The sequence below is a fragment of the Arvicola amphibius genome, chromosome 5, assembly GCF_903992535.2.
Source record: "Arvicola amphibius chromosome 5, mArvAmp1.2, whole genome shotgun sequence".
Lineage (NCBI taxonomy): Eukaryota > Metazoa > Chordata > Mammalia > Rodentia > Cricetidae > Arvicola > Arvicola amphibius.
The window spans coordinates 64114496-64129994 of NC_052051.1; the positions used below are offsets into that span (position 1 = coordinate 64114496).

Sequence of the window (15499 nt, forward strand, 5' to 3'; positions counted from 1 at the left end):
TTTGGCACCATTTTTGGAAATTTTCTCTCTTTTTGATCAATTTTTCATAGTTCATGATAAACTTAAACTGATCTGTGATATGATCTTCTGTTAACATCTTTCCATTATTTTTTCATATTAAAGTGATCAACCATTTATTAAAGTGTTAACCCAGTTCCTTTACCTCATTGCCAATATGTGTAGACCTGTCTGTTAACACATATATAACCCTTCATCTGAATCAGAATCTAATCAGTCACTTATTTGTTGCTGAGGTTTGGTTACAACATGCTTCTGGGTATTTCTAAGTAATTTTCTTCCTATAAATAGCTCTCACTTACTCACTTATCTAACATCATTGATTCTTTATATCTCAAAACAGACAAATTCCTGAGTGGTATGTGCTACACCTGTAAGCTAATGCATCACTCAGTCCCTGATTAATGCTCACACTACTTACAGTAGCACACATACGCTACTATAGATTTCATGTCTCACTTCACTTCTAGACAGAACACTAGATGAAGACAGAGTCTGTGTTTATTGCATATGGTATAACCTGGCACAAGGCACTTGTATATACAGTTCTATGTGTTATTTGCCAGGTTGAACACTTGTCAAATGAATGAGGAAATTCATTTTTAAATGTTTTACTATATGGAAAGATTTTTCATGGGACTCAGCACTTGCTTCTTTTAAAATTATAATGTACTCCTTTAAAATTTTTATTTTTTTTCTCTTTATTTCAGTAAATACAACGAAGGTTAATGAATGAAACATATTACACAGAGGTGTCTGAATTTGTGTTTCTGGGACTTTCAACATCTAGACCAATACAGCATTTCTTCCTTGCCTTCTCTATGGTGTTTTATGTAGCCATTGTGCTGGGAAACACCCTTGTTGTGCTTACAGTGGCCTTTGACCCACATTTACATTTCCCTATGTACTTTCTTTTGGGAAACCTCTCATTTATTGATTTATGTCTTTCCACCTTAACTGTTCCAAAGATGATTTCTGACCTCTCTTCTGGGCACAATACCATCTCATTTCAGGGCTGTGTCTTCCAGATATTTGTTCTTCATGTCCTAGGGGGATCTGAGATGGTGCTGCTGATAGCCATGGCCTGGGACAGATATGTGGCCATTTGCAAGCCCCTCCACTACCTGGCCATCATGAGCTCACAGAAATGCCTTTTGCTTCTTTCTGGTGCTTGGGTTATTGGTTTCCTGCATTCAGTTGCCCAATTAGCTTTTGCTGCTCATTTGAGTTTCTGTGGTCCTAATAAGATAGATAGTTTTTACTGTGACCTTCCTAGGTTTATCAAACTGGCCTGCAAGGACACCAACAGAATGGAGTTCACGGTTGCTGCCAACAGTGGCATCATTTCTATTGGCACCTTCTTCTTACTGATTGTTTCCTATATTGTTATCCTGTTCACTGTGTGGAAACATTCATCAGGTGATTTATCCAAGGCCTTCTCTACACTTTCTGCTCACATCTCTGTAGTAGTTTTGTTCTTTGGACCATGCATCTTCGTGTACATGTGGCCTTTTCCTACTGTGCCAGTGGATAAGTTTCTTGCCATTTTGGATTTCATGATTACACCCATCCTGAATCCTGCCATCTACACACTGAGGAACAAAGACATGAAGGTGGAGATGAAGAGACTGAGTGATCAGTTCCTGCATTTTAGGAAAATGTCCTAAAGAATCCCTAATAATAAAAGTTACTCAGAGTGAGTTCAGAATGTTAAAACAGTAAATATTTTTACAACTATTTTGCTTTCTGATTTTTAAGTTAATATAATCTTTTCAAAACTTAACTATGATGCTGTAAATAACATGAACTCCTAATATTTATGGATACATAAAATTCTAATATGCAGAACCCAACTACTTTTTGAAGGTTAATTTATTTTGATTTTGTGTAGGATTTTGACAGTGTCTAAAATACTGTATTCATTGTATATATGCAGTGCCTATGGATGCCAGAACAGATCTTCTGCAACTGGAGTAACTGATGGTTGTGAACCACTATGTGGTACAGGAAAACAAACTAGGTCTTCTACAATTATGCTCTTAACCACTGTAGCTGCAAAGAACAATTTCTTCATTTATCAATCAAAGTACACTTACCCTATATTCACATAATATATATTGTAATTAAACATTCATAAATATGGAAATACAGATATCTTTGTGGATTATAGACCATATATAAATTCAGAAAAGGGGTAGCCAAATTAATGATAATTTTATTTATTAGTTTTCTGAGAATCCTCCTTAATGTTTCTGTTATGGCTGTACTAATTAACATTTCTACAAACATTATAGAATAATTCACTTTTTTCTATCATCTTGCCAAGACTATTTTCAAAGTTTCCTCAGTGTATATTAAGTATGCATAATGGTGAGTTTTAATTTTAATAAAATGTGAATAAAGTATTGGATTATATTCATTCCCCACTGTGGTATCTTACCAAACTACCACACCTCCTAATCCTCTTCATCTTCCCAACTAACTTCACTTCTACTTTTGTACATTCTTTTGTGACTTAATGGCTTTTCTTAGGGTTATTTATAGGAGCATAACATTTTGTCAGTGGATTCACCACTGAAGAAAATGGCTCTCTATTCCTTATCTTCTCTTGTCATGGAGTAGTGGCCCCTCTAAGAAAATTCCTTCTATGTCCAAATTTTGTTGGGACCAGTGTTGTAGAGATAATCTGAAGATAAATACAATTGTTTTAAGTTTGAGTGCAACAGCTCTGTCATGTTCAAGAGTCAACATTTCACACACGTCTACCATTTACCAAATTTTTACATTCATTCCTTCCCTCATTCTTTAAAGATTCCTGAGTCTTGGAGGAATGATAATATCTACTTCCTTATATACCATTGGTCAATCACACTCATTTCTTCTCTGTATTCTACCAGCTATGTATCTGTGATTCACCACTGCTCATTACTCATCTTCACTGACATAAGCTGAAAGTATATATAGTTATATGTGCATAGACATAATTATCTGAATGGCAATCTGACAGGCAAATCATGTGCACTTACAGGAGCAGCTGTTTCCCCAATAAGACCTATAACCTTCCCCAGACATGGTTTTACTGGGGTTAAAGGAACAGATATGAATTCTGTCTTACTTATCAAGCATCAAATACTGCGAGAATGTGGTTAGTTACACTCACGATAAACTTTTCAGTATTTTAACGGTGAGCTATATCTCTGAACAATGATATTGTTGAACACACGATATAAACCTGAGTAAGATGACTGTTGATAATCTTCAAAAAATACTATGTACAATACGCTGGTATTACAAGGGGATAACCAGCAAGGAGAAAGCTTCCAGCCCACTCCCAGATTAAACTTTTTATGTCCTTACCAAGATATGTGGTGTCTTTAGAAATTTTTTTTACTGTCTAGTAATAGTGGCCAACCAAGAATAGTGGAAATTGACTATATAGTTATGGGGGTTTAGGAAAACTTTCTGACCAATAGCTCATAAAGAAATAGCAAACACAAGACACTACAATTTTTACTCAATACTTTAAGACTTCTGTAAACACCATTTCTCTCTCACACAGTTGCCTCTTACCAAGATCTTTTATTTCGGTATTCTTTTGATTAGCTTATGAAGAATCAGCTTTATCAGACATCATTAGGCTTGTTGACCCTCTCGTCAACTCCACTTTTCCCCTAACCCTGCCCTTCCTCACTGCTTAAATCATTTTACTCTCAGTGTTCCCATTTCCACTTCCATATCATATTCATGTTATGCTCTACCAGCCCTGAAAAGTCTTTCACACTGGCCTAATTTTAGTCTTCTATCCTCTTCGCACACGTTCCCAAATGAAATCATGAATCTAAAGCTTATCAGCTAGGATGCACTTATGAAAGAGAATGCGATAGTTTCCTTTTGAGACAGAGTGTCCTCCTTAAATTAATATTTCCAGTTCTATTAATTTTCATACAAACTTTATAATTTTATTTCTTATAACAGTAAAATTCCACTAGGTATATTTACCAAATTATAACTTTTCATTTACCAGTAGATTAATATCTTGACTGACTCTATTTCCTTGTTATTTTAAATAGAGTAGAAATAAATATGGTTGTGCACTTATTTCTAAGGAATTCTTTAGATACATGATTACAAATAACATAGATGGAAATTCAATTTTAATATTTATTTTAGGAAATCTTTGCAGTGCTTTCAATATTTTACATATTAGTTTACACCCTACCAACAATAAAGACTCCATTTCTCCGCATCCTTGCCAGAATTTGTTGTCATATGCTTTACTGATGATAACACTTCCAACTGTAATGAAATACAATAGAAAAGTACTAAGTTTGCTTGTCGATGATATCAAATACGCTGACAGAGATGTCTTTGATCCAATTACAGTGCTTTTTGTATGGCATAACAGATTTGTCTAATTCCACTATTCTACACATGTAGTTGCAGTATCACATTTTAATCATGTAATCATATGTACTTATTTGATTCGTCTATATTGCTCCATAGAACTTTGCATCTATTTGTGCCATTGAGATGATGGTGCTAATACTATACCTCTGTAACATAATTTAAAACCTTTAGGATAATCACTTTAGATTTCTAGTGTTTGCTCAGGATTGTTTTGGCTATTGGAAGTTTTATATGATTTTATATGTATTTTAAATTGTTTTTCTATTACTGATACAATGCAGAATGTCATTTCATATATATATATATATATATATATATATATATTCATATTCTCATCATATTGCTTTAGGTAAGACTGGGAAAAGCTCTTCACCAGCCCTGCAACTGACAAAGGTCTGATCTCTAAAATATATAAGGAACTCAAGAGACTAGACGGTAAAATGCCAATTAACCCAATTAAAAAATGGGGCGCTGAACTGAACAGAGAATTATCAACAGAAGAAGTTCGAATGGCCAAAAGACACTTAAGGTCATGCTCAACCTCCCTAGCTATCAGGGAAATGTAAATCAAAACAACTTTGAGATATCATCTTACACCTGTCAGATTGGCTAAAATCCCAAACACCAATAATAACCTTTGCTGGTGAGGTTGTGGGGTAAGGGGTACACTCATCCATTGCTGGTGGGAATGCACACTTGTGCAACCACTTTGGAAAGCAGTGTGGCGGTTTCTCAGGAAATTCGGGATCAACCTACCCCAGGACCCAGCAATTCCACTATTGGGAATCTACCCAAGAGATGCCCAATCATACAACAAAAGCATATGCTCATCTATGTTCATAGCAGCATTATTTGTAATAGCCAGATCCTGGAAACAACCTAGATGCCCTTCAGTGGAAGAATGGATGAAGAAACTGTGGAATATATACATGCTAGAATACTACCCAGCGGTAAAAAACAATGACATCTTGAATTTTGCAGGCAAATGGATGGAAATAGAAAATACTATTCTGAGTGAGGTAACCCAGACCCAAAAAGATGAATATGGGATGTACTCACTCATAATCGGTTTCTAGCCATAATTAAAGGACATCGAGCCTATAAATTTGGGATCCTTGAGAAGATAATAAGAAGGTGAACTCCCAAAAAAAGATATAGTAATCCTCCTGGATATTGGAAGTAGACACGATCGCCAGGCAAAATTGGGAACTTGAGGGTTGGGCAAGACTGGGCCAAGGGAAGATGGGGAGAGAAAAGTGTGAAGGGGAGAACGGGGGGAGCTCGGAGGAATGGGGTGCTTGGGATATAGGAAGGGTGGATATGGGAGCAGGGAAGCATATATCTTAATTTAAGGAGCTACCTGAGGGTTGTCAAGAGACTTGACCCTAGAGGGGTTCCCAGGTTTCCAGGGAGAAGCCCCCAGTTAGTTCCTTGGGCAGCTGAGGAGAGGGAGCCTGAAAAGGCCAGTTCCTATAGCCATACTGATGAATTTCTTGCATATCACCATAGAACCTCCACCTGACGATAGATGAAGAAAATGACAGAGCCCCACATTGGAGCACCGGACTGAGCTCCCAAGGTCCTGATGAGGAGCAGAAGGAGAGAGAACATGAGAAAGAAAGTCAGGACCGTGAGGGAACCTCCAGCTGGCGACAGATGGGGAAGGTGACTGAGCCCCACATTGGAGCACTGGACTGAGCTCCCAAGGTCCTGATGAGGAGCAGAAGGAGCAAGAACATGAGGGAGAAAGTCAGGAATGAGAGGGGTGCGTTCACTCATGGAGAAGGTGGGACAGAACTAATGGGAGATCACCAACTCCAGTTGGAATGGGACTGATGGATCATGCGACCAAACCCGTCTCTCTGAATGTGGCCAACAGCGGGGGCTGACTGAGAAGCAAAGGACAATGGCTCTGGGCTCTGATTCTTCTGCATGGACGGGCTCTGTGGGAGCCTTCTCAGCTTGGTCGATCACCTTCCTGGACCTGGGGGGAGTTGGGAGGACCTTGGTCTTAGCATAGGGTGGGGAACCCTGATGGCTCCTTGGCCTTGAGAGGGAGGGAGGGGAGGTATGGGTGGAGGGGAGTGGAGGGAAGGGGGAGAAGGAGGGGAGGGAAGGGGGAGGAGGAGGGGAGGGAGGGGGGAGGAGGAGGGAAGGAGATGGAAATTTTTAAATATAAAAAAAATAAACCATGAGGAAAAAAAATAAACCATGAGAAGAAAAAAAAAAAAAACAGTATCTCATCCCCATAAAAAAAAAAATCTGCTAGAATTAAAATTCAATTTGGCGAGTACTGTGTGTCTTTGTTTATTCTTTGTTTTGTTTTTTATGATGAAGAAGGCCATTTTATACCCAATCATCTCATTGCTTGTTATAGATATGTTTATCTCTTGAGTTTTTAATAATCACTATTTTTTAAAGTCTACAATTGGGCTTCAGTGTGGGTGTTAGTCCATTCTTCTTCTGATTAAAAGTAGCAAACTTGTTTCTGCATACTTATCAGCCATCTCAATTTTCTCTTTTGGAAAAGTGTTTTACTCCTGCAACATTAATCAGGTACACAAAAAACATAAGATAAAACAAAAAAGTAAGTATTAAGAAACAAGAGGTATGAGGAAGGTGAATTTTAGGTAATCCATCATAGGACACATAATGCCTACAAAGCTAAACTGAACTACATTGAGAGACAAATTTAAAAGTAAAAATTAACTAGGTGGGACTTGTATAATAAGCAGGAACCATTCTGAAGTATACTAAGATACTAAGTCATATAAAAACTACCATTTGAAAGTATGTTAAAATGAGTCAGATAGGCACTATCATCTTTTAACCCAATCTACATGAAGCAATGTAGAGAACAGTAAATGATTTGAGACCTAAGACAACATTAATATTTATTATTTTCCTGTGACAAGTGTGTCAGCATAATAATTATAAAACAAAAGAATAAACATGGATATGTGCACTACAAGTAATAGAAAATGGCAAATGTAAGTAATAGGCAGATGAATCCGTTGCTAGAGTTAGCAAAATGAGAACATAAGATTGATTTTACATATGTTTAAAACAGAAAGTTTAAAGTTGATTCTAAAATATGACAAATTTCAACAGACAACTCAAAAAATTAAAAAGATGTAACATTTTAAAATGTTGAAATATGAATTTTCAAACAAGAGTGTATAAAAAGACATAAAAGTATGCTTTAAAAATTCAAGATATGCTACAGATATAAACAATAACTAATGTATATCATAATAAAGCTCCTTGGAATAATATGGAATACAGTGCTTTATGTGCAAATGAGAGCTATAGTCAACAAAGAAGAAGATACAAGCATTATTTCAAGAACTGGAGAAAAAAAAACACTCACATACTCAAGAAAATTAGTATGTATCATCAGGAAGATATTAAGAAAACTGATATTTTTCTGAACTCTAAACACAAAGGTAAGGAGATGGATAATAAAAATAAATAAAACAAGAAATATTATTAACACCTTATAGAAAGAAAGTTATTTTCTTCCTAATGATCATGAAATTTATAAACACAGATATTTTAACTGGCATTATAAATTACTTCCATAAATTTGAGAATGTTTATAGTCTATAGAAAAAGGACAACTGTAATATTTTTCTATCGTAAAAGTTAATATTCTAATAATGCAAGATCCTAAAATATAAAATTCATATGCTAGCTTTGTAATCTCTTCATACCATTTCTATTTTTTTTTTCTTTTCTTTTTTGGTTTTTCGAGGCAGGGTTTCTCTGCAGCTTTTTTAGAGCCTGTCCTGGAACTACCTCTTGTAGACCAGGCTGGCCTCGAACTACCATTTCTAATCTCTTTGTTTCTTAAAATGTAAATGGCTGGGTTCAGGAGAGGTGTAATGACAGCATAAAACTCTACAAGAAACTTGTCTATCCAGGTTATGTTGACTGGCCACAGGTAGATGAAGATGCAGGGCCCCCCAAAATAATATGACCACAGTGATATGAGCAATGCAAGCAGAGAGATCTTGGAATGCCCCATTCTTTGAGTGAAGGCAGACAGTAATCAGAATATGAGAATAGGAGATCAGCAAGAGAATGAAGCATATGGTTTCTATCATTCCACTGTCAGCATTTATCAGATTTTCTAAAACGTTTGTGTCCATGAAGGTAACTTAATGACCTGTGGAATGTCGCAGAAAAAAACTGTCCAATTCATGGGATCCACAGAAGGGAAAATTTATGATTATAACTAATTGGCTTATTGAATGTACAAAGCCAATTATTTATGATATCATCACTAATCCAATGCATGAATGTCTGTTCATGATGTTGTTGTAATGGACTGGCTTACAGATGGCCACATAACAATCACAGGCCATTGACACAAGCAGTACCATCTCACGCCCTGCAAAGAAGTGTCCAAAGAAAATCTGATATATGCACCCTCCAAAGGAGATACTTTTTTTTTCCTTAAGGAATTCTGTGATTATTTTATGTGAAGTGACCGAGGAAAGAAAATGATTTATTCTGTCAATAAATGAGAGATTGGCCAACAGGAAATACATAGGGGAATGGAGATGAAGGTCAATGATGATTATGACTACAATAAATATGTTGCCCAAATGATGATTAAATAAAGTGAGGATATTATCACGAAGAAGAAGGCCTGGCACTCCCAAGAGTCACAAAACACAAGAATAATGAATTCAGACACTTCCGACTAGTTTAGTTCTTCCATTTAGTTCAGTTTCAATATATTAATCTAAAGGAAAATATACATTATTAGATTCTGTAATTATCAGAGCATATGAATTAAAAGGATTTCATAAACTATTCTGATGTAAGAGATTGATCTTGGTTTTTGGGAACATTCCCTATAACAGTCATACATGGTGTCCTAGAATCTTTACTCTCATTTGTTTGCACAGATTAATTATTGTATATGGGTATAAGAAGAAATGTATGCTAATGGCCATTGATGAAATAATGAATTATTGTTCTGAAGTACAAGTGAAGTATAATTAAGTAAAAGGTAGAAGTATTTTAGTAAAATATAGATTTTTACATTCAAAGTAGATTTCTTACATAGTTTTTATAAGATGAAACACAATGAAACATAATCATAATTCGTAAGGATTTGATAAAACTATATTTGAAAAAACAAGGAAAACAATAGAAGAGCAACATGTCAGGGTTTCTGTCCTGCCCAATTCCCACATTTGTTAAGTCCCATTAGTTATAAACTGATTGGCCCATTAGCTCAAGCTTCTTATTAACTCTTATAACTTATCTTAGCCCATTATTCTTGTCTATGCTAGCCACGAGGCTAGGTACCTTATTCAGCAAGTCAGTCTTCTGTGGCTGGGTCACAACTGTGGACCAAGCTTTCTTCTTCTCAGAATTCTCCTGTTCTTTTTGCCACATCTCTACATTCTGCCAGGCTACCAGCGAATCAGCATTTATTAAAATACAATTGACAGAGTACAGACCATTGTCCCACAGAAGTAACAAAGTCAGCTGTGGTCAAAAGTAGGTATGAAACTGAGCACATAAAAATATTAAGATAGTCTTTTCTTTTTTAATACTACCATATCACATTTGTGTAATCTTATCATTAAGTGAACAGGTATGAGTGGTGATAGACACTCTAAATGAGGAACTCTCATCAATTTCATACTGTATATCTGAAACAAATGTGAATTTTTCAAAAAAAATCCTTAGTAGAGACATGGTAGGAAAATAAAGTTCTATGTAAACTTAAAATATTAGAAAAATAGCTTTTTAGTGAATCTTAATTACATGATTAATGAATGCATAAATAAATAACAGTAAAAATTAGGATAAGTAATACTAGTAGATAAAATTGTCCACATTGCTTCACAATGACAATAGTTAACTGCATACGATGGTTGAAAAGCCAGTGAAAAGTAAGATGCTTAGCCATCTGTGATAAAGTCATTACTATTAGAAAGAAATATTCTCTGATCATGAATTTTAAAGATTATGGACTCTATACCAAATTACTCAAAAGCTAAAGTATACCTGATTACAGTGAATCAGGAATCCTGGTGTTCTGAAAGCTCACTTGGGGGTAGGATGGATCAGTGTTTAAAAGCACTGGTTGCTCGTCTAGAACTGTGGACCTGGGTTCAATTTAGAGAACCCATATGACAGCTTATAATCATTTGACTAAATGTTATTTAGACAGAGAAAATACTATTTGACATTAAGTTTCTACTGAAAAGAAAATAGTCTCTGAGAAACTGAAATCTGGAAGTCAAGTTATAGTTAAATGAAAACCAGACTGGGGCAAAAAACAGGGACTGAACAGTTGTCAAGTTACTTTCAAGTTAGAATACCCTATGTACCTTACACTGGGACAACCTATATATTCTGTTCCAGAGGAGAATGACACCTTCATATATAGCCTGTTTCTAGATTTTCTGCTGATTTTCATGTTCCTTGATCTGAAAAACTGTAACTTTAAAAAGAGATTTGTGTTCCCTGTGTTCACCAATGGAAGATACTTTTGGTTACTCATGGTAAATGACATATATAACCTCCTTAGATTCCTTATGAGCAAAGTAGAGAATTAATATCACAGATCATTTTAAATTAGTTTTCAACATATTTCACTCAGGTCAAAACCAGAAAATTTCTTTTTCCTTGTTTTTCTTTTTTCTCTACATTTTCTTAATTAACTCTTTGTCCCTTCCAGTTTCCTTCTCTTTATTCTCTGCCATCTTTGCTTCTCTCTCTTCTTCCTCTTTACTTTCTCTGCCTTCTTTTTAACTATCCCAATTTCAATAGTTTTGCTACACATCATAAAATATCTCTACAATGACAATTGCTGTTTCCTTATAACTGATGTTAGATCATCATCCTTTATCAAAAGTAGGTGTTATATTAGGATTTGATTTGTAAGTTAAGACTATGCAAAATATTTTAGTCACAACTTCATAATTATGGTAAAAATCACATACATTTTATAGCTGAAAAATCAGGAGATAAACTATAGAGCAATGTAATTAAAGATCTAGATGGCAAAACTGATTACAGAAGGTCTTAGTTGTTTGGGAAAAAATAAAACTTTTCTATAAGCTAAGGGAAAAACTCTTTCTAAAAATACATTTTCTATGGAAATATATATATGTATAACTATATAAAAAGTATATATATGAAATATAAATATCTAAGTAACTTATGAAAATATTCTTTATCTGTACTAATATACTGCTATTAATCATGACTTCTGGGTTTCTGCCTATGCATTCTGCTTACTTTAATAATCATAATAATATACAAAATTAAAGTTATTAATGTTGTGTTTGCATTACACAGTCTATAGTCAAGAAGGTTTGAAGCAAAAAAATAACTAGAAATTGTCAAGTGTACAGAGATTTTTCTATAATCAACCACTTAATATTATAATTTCTATAATTAGAACCACTTAATATTGAGGAAGTCCATTAAATTCTATTTCAGTTTTAAAGCTTTACATATTATGTCACACAAAAAAGAAAAATGCTCTGTTTATTTTGTCAATTGAAATTTGAAAGCTATTAATGTTTAATAAAATTATAAAAGACATCAATTTATAGTAAACAAATTCATATTGGTCTCAGTATTAATGATATTATAGTTGACTTTCAAGCATGTCCAATGTAGCAAATGTAAATCTTGATTCCAAAAGAACTTCGAAACTCTAATTGATGAAATAGAGCCTGACAAAAAGAATCAGATGAGGAACATCCAAAAAAAGACCATTGTTTTATCAAAACATTTTCATATTTTAAAGTTGCTTATTTCAGAATCATATAAAAATTAATTCTGTGTCCCTGTCAACCTCTCTGACTTTCACATGCCAGTTACCTTTAGCAAGTGTGTGACTAACTATCACGAAATCAGGAGTATGCCAGCATGCATAGCATGTATTCTTTAACATTAGCCCATTTCTCTTTGTAACTTACATTTCAATACAATCCTTATGTGTAGTTCACAAAGTATCAAGCCTATTTAGTCTTCGCTATATATCTCTATCTCTTTATATTAGAGTACTAGATTTATATCGATATCTCTCTCTCTCTATCTGTCTCGCTATCTCTCCCTTTCTCTCTCTCTCTCATTTCTTCTTCCTCTCTCTCTCTCTCCCCCTTTCTCTCTCTCTCTCTCTCTCTCTCTCTCTCTCTCTCTCTCTCTCCTATATAATTAATAATCAATCGTTGATTTTCTGAAAATTTCTATTATAGTCACTCTGTTCTGTAAGAAATACCTTACTCTGAAAACTATGTATCTCAATGGTTCACAATCATTAAGTCTTTTTCAAACAAGTCACCCAAAGTCACCTATGGCAAAATATTCTTCTTGATGCTTATAGATATCATACATCCCAAGTCTGTTTGACAAAAATCTTGATAGTCCTGAAATCTCTGTGATAATCCTCCCTACTAATATTTGTGGTAAGATTGTACTAAAACATTGTTGAATTATCATTAATATCCTAGAGAAGAAGCTTAAGAAGAAATAAATAGCTGTGCATAAATAACATTTTATCATAGAGAAATAGTACCTGACCAAATGTTTTTCTGTAGATAAGTCACTGTTCATAGTCATAACAGGAGTCCAAAATTATATCAATGTGAGGCAAAGGAATCCATTTCCTGCTGTGCCATGGGTTAGTAGAAAAGTTTAAGGTTTATATTTAGTGCAGTATGGTCCTGGATCCTAGAGAAGATAAATAATACTAGCACTTTCCAAATACAGTTTAATTTAAATTCATTCTAGATACTCATTTTTGTGTCTAGAGATATTTGTAACTCTCATGCCTCATCAAATACACCTCTTTTGTGGCAGGTAAAGAGTCACAGACACCAACAACTGGTTGAAATACAAAGAACAGCACACCATCAGGTGTGTAAAATGATTCCTACACCAAAAGCTCAAATAAAATCAAGGAAGAGTGGGCAGAAAAGTTTTAAGAACCAAATATCTAGAACTCCTGATATAAGTGATGTCATCTATATATATCAAGGAATCTGCAAGTGTTAAATCTCAATAATATGGTCATTCAAAGAAGACATACATAATGACCAGTGTGGACTACAGATATCTTCCAATCCTTTCCCCTAGATGAAAAACATTTGTGAACACATCATGCACATTAACTCATGCAGACATATACACATATACACTAAACAATATATATTAGATTTAAAAATAAAGAAATAAGCCTATTGCCAGTATGAGGCCCTGAATTCAATTTTTACTCCAAAAATCCTTATAAAAGAAAAAATGAGAGTATATTAGGTATATTATGCCATGATAGTCATTCAGTTTGGATTTAAACAGTATTTTTCAAAATGAGGTCTTGACTATGGATTCTTGTCTTTTGCCTTATTTAAGAATAAGTGTATAATTTTCCTGTATGCATGTTCATCTTATCCTTTATCTTAATATATACTATATAAAAGTATGTTTGGATTCAAAACAGTGTTTTAATTAATAAACTAAATATTATTTTTAAACTATTCACATTAGGTGTCATTTAGGTTACAAAGGAGTAAATTGGGAATAATAAACAGTATATTGTATATAATACATAGTGCTTAGTATTTGTGACTATAGATGTGTAGCATTAGGTTTGTTTACACATTGTTTTTTGCTCAGCGAAATGTCTAGCATTTAGTAATGCTAGATTAATTAATGAATAAAGACCATTTGGCTGAATTCTTCACAGAAACAAGAGCTCTAACACAATTTTTGAAGATGAATTACAATCTTATTTATTCACGTAGTAAAAATAATATTACATAATTATATCACAATTTTAATACAGAAATAAAATAGATCTATAAGAGCTCAGAAAAGTTAAAATTAATGGACATGAATTTTTACTTACATGTTATAGCCTATAGCAATGCTAAGAAAGGGAAATGGACAACTGGGTTTCAATGCTAGATAATATTACCTTGCTTATATATTATCTTTGTCTATATATGAAAAATACAGTTATACATACAATATAAGTGTTAATACTTAAGCTTTTAAATGAAAACACTAATTAAATAAATTAAACTTAAATCTTGGTATCAGATGTTCTCTAGAATATTCCATGAATATTGTTTGTGATGGAAATGGCTATCATATTGTCAGAAGACATAATCCTAACTCACAAAGACAAGAACTTCGCCTTATAAGTGAGGCTTGAGCTTAGGTATAATGACATGAAAGCAGAAGTGGGACAATCAAGGATATGGAGTGTGAAAATGGTAGAGGGAAGTAGATGAGAGAGCTTAATAAAGGGATTTTAATATTTAATATATGTGTATATACGAAAATGTCATAAAGTAAAGCATTGTTCTATAGAACTAATATGTTAACACAAAGATTTAAATGATACTCAATGAATTTGTTAGGAGCTACACGGTTTTTAATAATATTGGTCAAAATCATATAAATTATACTGTGTAATAAAATGTGTTGCTTTTCTTCAAAAATATTTTACTTTGATTTATTTTCCTTTCTTATCAAGTACTTTCTAAAACAACTAGTATTTCTCTCTTTGATGCAATGGGATTTTGAAGTCCAATTCCCATGGTAAATGACCTGGAGACTTAGGCCACCAACCATCAGTTGGTCACTAAATGCTGTTGTCAGGTTGTAGGTAGTTAGAGCATTGGTAAAAAATGTATTAAACACGTATCCAAGAATAAGATACATTCTAAAAGATAAAATAATAGTGGAAATATTATTGTCTAGTATTTGAGGACACCTGGTAAGTAGACATCAATAGCACACTAGCATTAGCAGCAACTTTCCATGTACAGCTAATGCACAGCATCTCTGTAGCATACAGAGTTCCCAATCTTCAATACTATTTTTCTTTCAGATATACTTATTGAGCATTCATTCATGCTGAGATTCCCAAAACAAGTTTATAAGTTGTATCGCACAACACTTGGTTTCATTTCACTTTTTGAAACAATTTGGGGGTGTGGATTAGGTAATGAAGATGTTGAAAATAATCGAAAGACAAGATGAAAGTAGGAAAAGGGCCAATACACTGAGTCTAAGGACTTGACCACCC

At 34.1% G+C, this 15499-nt stretch overlaps 1 protein-coding gene and 1 pseudogene across 1 annotated transcript; one reads left to right on the plus strand and one right to left on the minus strand.

Moving 5' to 3' along the window:
• Nucleotides 1–746: 746 nt before the first annotated feature.
• LOC119814860 (olfactory receptor 4F15-like) lies at nucleotides 747–1685 on the plus strand. The gene has a single exon (XM_038330929.1). It carries the CDS (start codon nucleotides 747–749, stop codon nucleotides 1683–1685), a length of 939 nt encoding a protein of 312 aa, XP_038186857.1.
• A 272-nt stretch (nucleotides 1686–1957) lies between these two features.
• Nucleotides 1958–9151, minus strand: LOC119815240 (annotated as a pseudogene).
• Nucleotides 9152–15499: the final 6348 nt, after the last annotated feature.